At 35.4% G+C, this 11,162-nt stretch overlaps 2 protein-coding genes across 37 annotated transcripts; one reads left to right on the forward strand and one right to left on the reverse strand.

Moving 5' to 3' along the window:
- On the forward strand, nt 1-2,293 carry LOC110867237 (pectinesterase). The gene is made up of 2 exons (XM_022116363.1): nt 1-892; nt 1,587-2,293. The coding sequence occupies exons 1-2, from the start codon at nt 1-3 to the stop codon at nt 2,291-2,293; spliced, it is 1,599 nt and encodes a 532-aa protein (XP_021972055.1).
- Nucleotides 2,294-4,947: 2,654 nt separating this feature from the next.
- LOC110869211 lies at nt 4,948-9,582 on the reverse strand. Of its 36 annotated transcripts, none has more exons than XR_004863041.1 (11): nt 9,052-9,582; nt 8,862-8,959; nt 8,536-8,574; nt 8,332-8,418; nt 8,150-8,209; nt 7,816-7,949; nt 7,560-7,645; nt 7,275-7,359; nt 7,018-7,145; nt 6,546-6,611; nt 4,948-5,206 (listed from the first exon to the last, which is right to left on the reverse strand). XR_004863041.1 is itself a non-coding variant. In XM_035975435.1 (9 exons), the coding sequence occupies exons 2-7, from the start codon at nt 8,927-8,929 to the stop codon at nt 7,137-7,139; spliced, it is 393 nt and encodes a 130-aa protein (XP_035831328.1). In that variant the 5' UTR covers nt 8,930-8,959; nt 9,052-9,582; the 3' UTR covers nt 4,948-5,206; nt 6,546-6,611; nt 7,018-7,136. The 36 variants fall into 36 exon arrangements, 4 of the variants coding, with proteins under 4 accessions (XP_035831328.1, XP_035831327.1, XP_035831326.1 ...); XR_004863037.1 differs by having other exon boundaries at nt 7,816-7,967; XR_004863036.1 differs by having other exon boundaries at nt 7,816-7,967; nt 8,284-8,438.
- Between the last annotated feature and the right edge of the window lie 1,580 nt (nt 9,583-11,162).

Genomic DNA, 11,162 nt, shown 5'->3' on the forward strand with positions numbered 1-11,162 from the left:
ATGAAAGTCACTCTTTTCCTTTGCTTTATTTCACTCCTCCTTTCTTTCTCATCAAAACCAACCACTGTCACCGCCGCTGTCACCGTCGGCACCATAACCTGGTGGTGCCGCCAAACCCCGCACTATAAAACATGCAACCACTATGTCGCTAGACACTACAGCTTCACCGCCCCCATAACGGCTAATCAGTTCCTTGGCATGACCATACAATCAGCCATTGATGAAGCACGTGCGGCTTATAACAAAACTCACATTATCGAGTCCACTTACCCAAACGTCCCGGGTAAAAGCTTGTGGGGTAGCTGCGTTGACTACTTTGACCGGACCGCGTCCACACTTAACATGGCCCTAAACCCTGACCATGACCTCCAACCCACCCCACTAGACGTCCAAACATGGCTTAGCGCAGGTTTAACCTACATAACCGTTTGTCACAAAGGGTTCGAGTTGATTAACATGACCAACACCATGTTACCCGTAATAACTACCATTTTGACCGAACTAATAGTCAACTCTTTAGCTATTAGTGTTACTATTCCATCTAGTAATACTAATGGGCTTGCTAATGTGAATTTTAGCGACGAATACAATCTTGCTGATTTGGCGAATGAAAAGCCCGACGTTGTGGTGGCTAAAGATGGTTCGGGTGACTTTACATCCATTCAAAAAGCAGTTGATTATGCGATGATTCACCGCATGCCCAGAAAGAGGTTAGTGATTTACGTGAAAGCTGGTATTTATAAAGAATACGTGGAGATACCAGAGACAGTTAAGTATATCACGATGTATGGTGACGGAATAAATAAGACGATCATAACTGGTAACCGACATTGTGGTGGTGACATGCTCAAGACCTCAAAGGCTGGTGACTTGCAGGGATCGGCAACTTTTAGTGAGTTCATGTCTACACATTTTGTTTTGTCCATTCCTAGAATAATGGGCATTTTCCGGCAAATTTTCCCCAAGAACAATTTTATCATAAAAGGGCCGTGGGAACTTCCTACGCATTTCCCACGAAATTATTTTCCTATTATTTTCCTTTTTTCTAGTAGTGAATAGACTATAAACACTAAACTTATTTAATTAATATGGATTATTTTCCATTTTCCTATGTTAATTTTCGTTGGTAATTCGTAGGAAACGCTTATTTCCAACGAATTTATGACGAAAATGCTTTCAACAAAAATCGAGTCGATAAAACAATTTCTAATCGCCAATGACCCAGGTTTGATTCCTGCCCCTACTATTTAGTTTCGGTGGCACCTGGTAATGATGGAATACTAGGCGACTGCGAGTAGGAGGTGATTGCTAGTTCGATCCTTGAACTGAACGGGTTTTACTTCACCGCATTGTCGTGCGTTCGGGTTAGTCTTCACGGGCTTCGGCCCAAGGTGAGAGTTTTCCCCGATTCGGAGACGGGTGTATCTCGATGTGGTGAATTTCGCCAGTAACTCATTTAGAGGATTCGTTGGCCATTAAAAATATTCTGACCAATTTATACGCATTTCCTATGAACTTATTTTCTTTTTTTTTCTATTAGTGATTCGACTATAAACACCTAACTTATAGTGTTTGGATCAATGCAGAAGTTTGGAGCCGCAAATTTATCGCCCAGGGCATCACATTCCGGAACACCGCGGGGCCACAGGGAGAGCAAGCCCTTGCGGTCCTATCCTCTTCCGACAAATCAGCATTTTACCGCTGCAGCTTTGAAGGATACCAAGACACACTTCTTACTATGGCCTATACGCAATTCTATAAAGAATGCCAAATCTTTGGAACCGTAGATTTCATTTTTGGTGGCGCGAGAGCAGTTTTCCAAGATTGCAATATCTTTTTTCGAAAACCTTTACCAGGAGGCGGGTTAGTAGTAACGGCTCATGGAAGAAACAATGATTATGAACCTACTGGGTATTCATTTCAAGGGTGTAAGGTAACCGCCGCACCCGAGCTTAATCCGAGTAAGTATGCAAAAGCATTTCTAGGAAGGCCATGGTTTGGGCTGAGTCGAACTGTTTATATGCAATCTTTTCTTGATGGGTTGGTGGACCCACGAGGGTGGCTTGATAGTTGGGGTCACAAGGATACTGCTTATTGCGGAGAGTACATGAATTATGGGCCAGGTTCTTCTACTAATCAAAGGGTCAATTGGCCTCATTACCATGCCATAACAGATCCAAAGATAGCCAAGTTTTTCACGGTGGCCCATTTCATTTCGGGCTATTATTGGCTTCCTAAAACCGGCGTGCCTTTTACACCAGGGTTTGAAAACCGGCCCGTTCTACTAAATTGAATATTGATCATATTATAGGTGGGATTTTGCTGGGTACATTTACTAACTCAATAATATATAATGAACACTATATTCCTCATCTTGAGAAATCAAACATGACGAAAAATTGGGTCCAAGACATAAATCTAGTTCAAAACTCAAATCAAAGAAGACTAGAGGATCATGGATTGGTTTTTCATATCATAGTCCCTATTATACGTGATTATATAATGAAATATTGTACAAACTGTATCACTAATGAAGTTGTGATACCCTTTCTAAATTTATGCATTAAACATACAATGTTTTGCTATCAACATGTTTGACCTATTCTTCTTCTAGTTAAGTTTTATTTCGTGACCCGTTTATGATAAAGCATAGCTTAAATACACCCTTCAAGTAAATGTGGTTGAATTTACCACAATTTCTTTTTTATTATTTTAAAAGCTAAAAGGTGATGATTTTAAGCAAGGAGAATCTCATTTTAATGGAAAGATATCATCTTTTTGCTTCAAGTTGTAAAACAGTTCTGATACAAGCGTAAATCACTTGTTTGCGGTGGTTCTTCTAATAGGATCTAAAGAAGAACAAAGCCATGAATACGCCCATTCTCAGGAGCTTAGACGTAGTATGTTGTTTGTCCTTTTTGAGCATTTATAACAACCCTTGTGTCATGTTATCTTCGGGTTATTTAGTCCCTAACGCACCGTGTGACAGGTATGATGTTGGCTAATTTGCGTTATTTTGAAAATTTTAGGGGTTATGTTCTTGTATTTGGGACTATATTTATGGCGATATGGATGTTGTTGGATTTAGTTTTCAGGTTGGATGTGGGGATTCATTTAAATTTTGCAATTTGATGCAGGGTGGAAGCTTAGGGTCTTTTTACCCATACATGCTGATCTGTATCAGTTCGGGTCATAAGTTTGGTTGGTAAGTATCATCGTTTTTCTAGATTTCTTATGTATTTTTTTCAATAGTCTATTGTGAGGTTGGCTTCTAATTTGTCCCTATTAATTCGTTCATCCCAAGTCATTTTGGTCCTATCTCGTCCAAACCATCGCAATATCCCCTCTTGTATCATATCTGATACGAACAACTCTAAACCTTTCCCTTAGAACCTCATTTCTTATCCGATCTAACCTTGTATACCCGCACATCCATCTCAACATCCTTATCTCTGCTACTTCCATCTTGTATCTTGTGTGTCTGTGTCTTCTTGAAGGCCCAAGAGTCCGCTCCATACAGCATAGCAGGTCTAACTAAGACCCTATAAAATTTCCCCTTTAATTTAGTTTGGAACCTCGTGTCACACAATACCCTAGTGGTTGCTCTCCACCTATACCATCTAGCATGGATGCCATGCACTACATCACTAACTATCTCCCTGTCCCTTTGTACAGAAGATCCTAAATATTTAAACTTAGTTGCCTGTGGAACCCCTTAACCGTGAATGGTGATCTAAGTATTGTCGTCGTCACTTACATCACTGAAATCACAATAAAGATACTGAGTCTTAGAGTGACTAGTCCTTAGACCCTAGCCCTCTAAAGTTGCTCGCCACTCCTCTAATCTCGCATTCAAGCTCTGTTTAGTCTCCGCCATTAGCACAATATCATATGCATACACCATTGAACTATCTTTTGAATCGATCTAGATAACTCATCCAACACTACCTTGAAAAGAAACTGACTAAACGCAGATCCTTGGTGGAGTCCTACCTTCACCGGGTTAGAATCGGTAATCCCTACAGGCGTACGAACATTAGGTTTAGTCCTAACATACATATCCTTAACTATGTCTATGTACTTACTAGAACCCCCTTAACCTTTAAGGTTCGGTTATTGAAGGTCGATTGGTTTACAATATCTAAAAAGGTGGGACCACCGATGGTTATTTTTAAAGTTGGGACCGTTACCGGTCCAGGACTAATAGTTGGGATTATTAAAATTCATTATTCCCAAAAAAATACATGAAAGAATAAATAAGACGATCGTCATTGGTGGCCGGCACTATGATGGCCCTAAAAACGATAAGTGGGGCCTCCAACACGACATGAACACCAACTGAAGGCGTTGTCATATATGCGTGGTGTTCTTTGCGACACTGTTCGGCCACATCAACGCCACTAAATTATATATATATTGTTGACGAAGGATGATGAATAGTAACTTTATTTTTATAATAATATATAGTTTTGTATTATTTTTTATTTAATATATTATAACTAGGTTATTCCCCGGGTAGATACCCGGGTTGGAAAATTTAAATTACAATCAAAAGCAACAATAATATACGGGTTCAATAGTCATCAACACACCCTTAAATCTTTTTATGAATACGTGTGTTGAGAAATGATATGTTTTTTATTTTTTGAAAAAAAAATACGTTTAAACATGAACCTTGAAATAAAATAAACGTTCCGTTACTTATGGCTTGTGTTTATAACTTTGCTAGCTGACCATCCACATCCCCAAACCTCACATCACACAAACCCCTCTATACACTCAGGAAAAAGACACGGTCAACTATAGAAAGCAATTTCATAGGTCTCCATAATTTCTCTAACCACGTAATCAATCTCACGTATAACTTATTAAATGTCTTGGCTATACATATATTTACTACGTTACTGAAATGCATCATGATAGGCGACAACTGTATGCAGCAAATTATATACAGTCTAAACTTTAAAATCTTTTTATTTTTAATATATGCTCAAATACATCATTGCATGTAACTGGATACAAACATATTACACCACATCGTCCACTTCGATCAAAATCATGCAAAAATAGCATCAAATACTCATTCACAATATTCACACAAAATATAAACACAATATTAAACATTACACCACACCGCCTCAAAATACTCCCCTCTAGTTCCTTTCACCTTTGGTTTTAATGCCAAATAGCATGTGGTTGAAGATCTCTACAACCAAAATCAAGTAAAATAGTCAGTTATGAGTTATTGATTATAACTTACTGACATCAATGTATTGTGGGTCTTAATTAAATTTTAAGTTGAACCCATATTTTTTTTCTGAACGGCAAATTTCTTTTAGCCGTGTCGTCTATGGGACCCATCAAATGCTTATAGAAAAAGATGTTGAAAGGCAAATAAAAAACCAAACCTTTGATTTAAGCATTAGATTTAATAAAATAAATAATCTGATAGTGGTATATGCTTATGATTATTGAAAAAAAAAAAAAACAAACCTTTAATTTTCTTGATAGAAACCTAAGCCTATCCATGGTGAAGAATTTGGACCAGTTCCAGTTACTTGAATTAAATAATCAAAACAACATTGAACACAATCACCTGCTCACTCAAGTGAATATGCTATTATGCTATAATTCCATTAGCTTAAGCAATCTAAAACTCATAATGCCCACATATACATGCATATATATTGCATAGTGGTAGTCCAGCAGTAAGGAAATTAGGGTGATATATCCGACCAAACCTTGTTGACCCATCTACACAACCCTCTCAGAGCTGAGAAAATGGATCCAACGGCTAAATTGTTTGAATTTTCAGCGATGTGTACTCCAATTTCCTTACGCCCAAGACTTAGCAGGACCATCTTTATCCCATTTTATTCTTAGATCCTTTACGACTACATGCTTATATTTGACTTCTAGAGTTCCGATGCCTAAACTTGTGCATTTGCAAGCATCCTATATTCCATACTTTAGATAAGGGGTTGCTCAAATTACAATATTCGATGTCTGAATTATGATTAGAAGAACAATATTATTACAATAATAATCTAAAGCTATAGATAAAACGATTTAAAATATTGACTTTTTATCCATTAAAGGACTTTGTGAGACCCCTTACTCTTTATGCTAAAACTTCTAATATAGCATGTTTAAAATAAAGCACAACCTACATCGCCATATCCTAACTAAATGGGTCATCATTGTCACCTACTAACCTCTGATAGAACTTGGTATTACTGAATACTAACAGAGAATATTACCAATTCTATCGTCTCCCAAAAATTGCTATACTGTGAGTAGTTGGATTTGACAGACATTGCTAGGGATGAGCATTTGGTAACAGGTACCGGTACCGAACCGTACCGGGTATTCGGTACCGATACCCAATTTCCCCGTTTTTTGGTACCGGTACTGGTACGGTACCGGTATTTATGGGTAAAACACCGGTAAACATTTACGGGTACCGGTGCCCACTTTTCATGTTTTTCGGTACCGAAGGGGTACCATGCTCATCCCTAGATATAACAATGTTTAAAAGCACTCACCCACAGAAAACGCAGTTTCTTCTTCGAATCTCCCAACAGAAAGTCAACCATCGAGTTCAAATTTCTCTAGCATATACATATAAAAATTACTTGTGAGTGCATGAAAAAGAAAGGAAAAAAAGAGTAATTATATAAACTAAACAACACATGGTCTTGAAGAGCAAATGCAAACGTTGAACATAAAAGCACAAGAAATCATCCAATATGGTCTCTTGAAAACAACATGCAAGTAACTTAAAAAAACCATACAAGCAGGAACAGTCACCCGTATAGTATAGTATTTTTTTTCTCCATTTTCTCTAATATGCATATGCTAATAGATAAAAAAAGATTTATTATTCTGCTAAATGCCTACTACCAAAAGGTCTACTCGATATCTTTTCAGAAGTAACTACCAACTATCAATTAACAAAACAATTCGTTATTAGAACAAAATTATGTATAAACTAAAGTAATCTACGAAGTTAGTTACCTGAAATAGTACAAGTGCTCTTAACCTGCATCGTTTAATCTCTAGTAGCAACTTGTCAAACTTGTAGTTTCCACTAATATTGATCTTAGCAACCAATGAAGCTTCTTTTGAAGAATTTCTCAAATGGTCTGGATGATCACAACATTGCAAAAACAAATAGGCAATAAAGAATCATTTACCAAACTGAATGTGAACCACTACAATATGTGAACCTTATGGATATAGGTGAGAATATCATGAGTGGAGATGGCACATACATGGCTAGGTGAATTGTGTTTCCCACTAAAAAGGTCAAGCAAGAGAGTGCTAAAGATGTACATGACACTTTTTGGTGTTACCTTCCTGCACATTCAAGAAAAAAAACAATTAAAAAATATATCAAGAGGATTTAATACAATACAAACTAAGACAAAATGATAACACATATGAATAAGAAGAGCTTTTAATTCAGTAAATTTGAGAGGGCCATATTTTAAGTTTACATTCTTCTTATCCGAGATAGTTGATGTTCTAAAACTTGTTTTATGAAAAAAAAAAAGTACCCGGCTAAATTTCGCTTGAGACCCTAAAATAGGTTGAGTCGTCTTGGTTTACACACGAGTCACTTGATTCCGGTATATGAACAAAACTGCCAATTCAACATTTTGTAAGATCAATGCATATAAAATGTTTAAATAAAATGATTTACTTTCAAGCGTATATTGACCCGCTTGAAATTAAGCACAACTCAAATCAACCCATCAATAAGTTAATAGGTCAAAATTTCCACCTCTATAAAGATCAGAGGGAAACACTTACAGATGGTTTTTTTCCTGCAAGTTTGCTACCAGTTGTTTATTGTATACTTTACTGCACACACCAGTCAGACTTTTTTTTTGAGGTTTGATATTGTCCGATTGAGACATTTACTGTACCCGGCCCAGTTACTCATCCTGCCAAAATTGCCACCTCTAGTTCCGACAATTGCAATTTGTTAAGTGTGTGTCACAGATTAGGTTCCAACTTAGATTGTATACCTTTCATTAAATTCGTTTTCTTAAGTTTAACTAAATTATCTTGTCAAATAGTGCATTAATGCCATGTATACTTAGAATAAACGTAAAGGATAACTAAGATCAAATCAAAATCAGACCTTGATAAATGATGATTGAAAGTCTTCGTATAATTCATCCTGTGGAATTCCTGTAGGAAGCTTTAAACAAATTATGTCAACATCTTAGGTGTAACACCAATTATCTGGAGTTCAAAAATGCAAAAGAATAATACTATTCATAATTTTCAACTTCAGAAGGGGTAATTTAGGAACTGAAATACTTGTTTTGAATGGGAACCCAACGTTTGTTGGTAGTTTCTCCCATAAAAGAGGCTGATGATATGATGATAATATATTCCCTTTCTTTTCTACAAGAAGGAACCATACCCTAAATGTTACATTTGACAACAAAATTGATTTCAATAATAATCTCAATATCTTTTCTTAAAACTGTAACTACTTCATTAATGAGTTGTACGTCGTACCTTTTTATAACATATAACAAATCCAAGCCTTCTTGCCTCCTGAAATCATATGAATTGAACAAAACAAAACTGGTAAGGCTTTTAGCAACCAAAAAATAACCTTAACCCTACCGATGAAAACTACAAATAAAAAATTAAACATGAAACATAAAACCTAAGTGATATGCTCTGCAAAGAGGAAAATCAGTGATGTCAGTATCATTGTGAACATAATGATCTAAATCACCGTTCGGGTCCTCTATTATATTAACCTGTTTAAACACTCAAATTAGCACATCAAAATATCAAGAATGACTAATGTGTGACATTCTATTACAATTACATACCAATAACCGACCCTGCTAATCCTTAACATGTGCACAAATACAACAGCATCTTCGGGTTTGACGACCATGTCTTCAGCCTCTTCTTCGGAGTCATTATCCTTAAGAAAAGCAATTGAATATATTAAGGTTGCAAAATTAACCTCAAAATCAAAATGCAAAGAGCAGTTTGATTAGGAACTATGCAACTTACATTTGTATTTTTAAGATAAGGATCTTATTCATTGCTAGGATAGAAGGTGTCCCCAATCCCCATACCAAGTATGTCAATCGCTGGTCACCACAAAAAAAAAATCAGATTCAAATCGGACCTTTTTTGAGTATGCGCCAAATCCAAGCAGACTCAAAACCAAAAACGCAGCCCTCAAATAAAAAAAAAACCCTAAAAACAGATGAGATTTAATCAGAATCAAAATCAACATGTTAACGAACAAATTTAACCTAATTATGTAATGAAAATGCAAATCTAATCAAATAACATACCTTTCAAACAAAGCTCTTAACATTTTGTTCCAATCATCAGAACCCTTAACTTAGGGTTTATGTCGGTTGTCTCCACAACAAAAAATAAGAAGATAATCCAAGTTTCTGGTGGTAACGGCGATTAAGCAATATTGATGCATCGATGAAGGAAGAACTGGATGAAGGAAAGGATCGTTTAAGGTTTGGAGAGAAGAGAAAGCGTGAAGGAGAAGAATGAAAGCGGCTGAAGGTTTAGGTCTAAAAGATGCGGAGCGGTGAAAGAGATAGAGAATTAGGGTTTCAGACATTTAAATAGCGGGTCATAATCCCGTGTGTACCCATATAATGAATAAAAATACCCGGAAGTTTTCCCGCCAAAATGCACAATTTAGAGGTCTCCTACCTTGACACATCAGCAAAATTTAACACATTTATTATATATAATAGATAGTTTATTATTATATTTACTTTTAATAACATATTTTTTATTGTTTCCCTTTTTTTAAAATCATATATTTTCTTTACCATTTTTTAATAATTCTTTTTTCTTTTTATAGAGCATATATTAATTTATCAATTAATTTGATACTTCTTTAATAATTTATGTTTATAACTTTTTTCTAACTATTTAAATACGTAGTTGTGCTTAATTTTTTCTCTCGACATTCCCTTATAAGTGTTTTAAAAAAAAACGAAGTTGTACTAAAAATAAAGTATTTATTTGGTATTATGAAACGGTTCGATGATAAACTAAACCGTTCTAATGGTCTGACTAACATGCTTTATTTTCAAATTATGTATCATTTGATCGGATTCGCCGCAACGCGTGACGTAAAAAAAACTAGTTTTGATTATTATTTTTTTAACTACAAAAGGAATTTTCATTAAAAAAGACATAATTAGCTAGAAGCTAGATCATGCCAGGTCACCACTGCAACAAAGAGATCAAAAATAAAAGAGTTTGCCATTTACGTCCATATGTTTTGTCCACTTTTGCCATTTCACACCAAATTTCAAAATTATACTATTTTTCTCCCTACCATTCTCGAAATGTGTCATTTCAGTCCAAAATATTCTAGAATAAAATGTCATTTTCGTCCGTCCCTGAGCTAACAAATTTTTTTAACTGGGCTTAGTTTTTTGAACTGAAATGGCACGCTTTGTGAATGTCATGGAGGAAAATGGTACAGTTTTGAATTTTGGCTTGAAATAGCAAAAGTGAACAAACCATAAGAACACAAATGACACTTAACTCAAAATAAAATTTACACTAATCCTCCTATACAAGGAGCATCTAAGTCTCCTCTATATTTAATCTATATGAAACTTGTGCTTAATCTCCAATTTCAGCATATTGCTGGATACTCTTTTATTGTTGAAAATGGCTCAAAACACCATATGAACCATTTTCGTATGGAAATAGAAGGAATATTAGGTTATAACCTTATGTATTACACGAGTTAAATAAATATAACTTTATATATTATGGGGTAACTTTGTAGAATAGTAACCAAGTTTTAAAAGTGTTCCAGTTAGGTCACTCAAGTTTTAAAAGTGTTCCAATCAGGTCACTCAACATTCATTTTTTATTAAAATTAAGGGTTTTTTTCATCCATTTCATAGGTAACCGTGGTGATGTGGATTTTTATTTCTTTTTTCCCTTTTATTTGATGCTAACTCAAGTGACGTTGATTGTAACTTGTTTTTTTAATTTTTAATGTAATTAAAGTGTTTTTATTTTATATAATATAATTTCATATATTAAAATAATCTGAGCCCAACATCTTATGCTCCATTTTTTTCTTGACACATGAAAAAAAGGACATGGCTCGATTTGAATGT

The sequence above is a fragment of the Helianthus annuus genome, chromosome 7, assembly GCF_002127325.2.
Source record: "Helianthus annuus cultivar XRQ/B chromosome 7, HanXRQr2.0-SUNRISE, whole genome shotgun sequence".
Classification (NCBI taxonomy): domain Eukaryota; kingdom Viridiplantae; phylum Streptophyta; class Magnoliopsida; order Asterales; family Asteraceae; genus Helianthus; species Helianthus annuus.

Excerpts from the sequence above, each read along its gene's own strand:
- LOC110867237 (XM_022116363.1), top strand. The coding sequence starts at position 1 with ATGAAAGTCACTCTTTTCCTTTGCTTTATTTCACTCCTCCTTTCTTTC. Across the intron at positions 893-1,586 it reads GCAGGGATCGGCAACTTTTA|AAGTTTGGAGCCGCAAATTT; the intron begins GTGAGTTCATGT and ends GGATCAATGCAG.
- LOC110869211 (XM_035975434.1), bottom strand. The coding sequence starts at position 8,929 with ATGGTCGTCAAACCCGAAGATGCTGTTGTATTTGTGCACATGTTAAGG. Across the intron at positions 8,575-8,861 it reads ATTAGCAGGGTCGGTTATTG|GAGGCAAGAAGGCTTGGATT; the intron begins GTATGTAATTGT and ends ATATGATTTCAG. Across the intron at positions 8,210-8,331 it reads TGGGTTCCCATTCAAAACAA|CTTCCTACAGGAATTCCACA; the intron begins GTATTTCAGTTC and ends ATTTGTTTAAAG.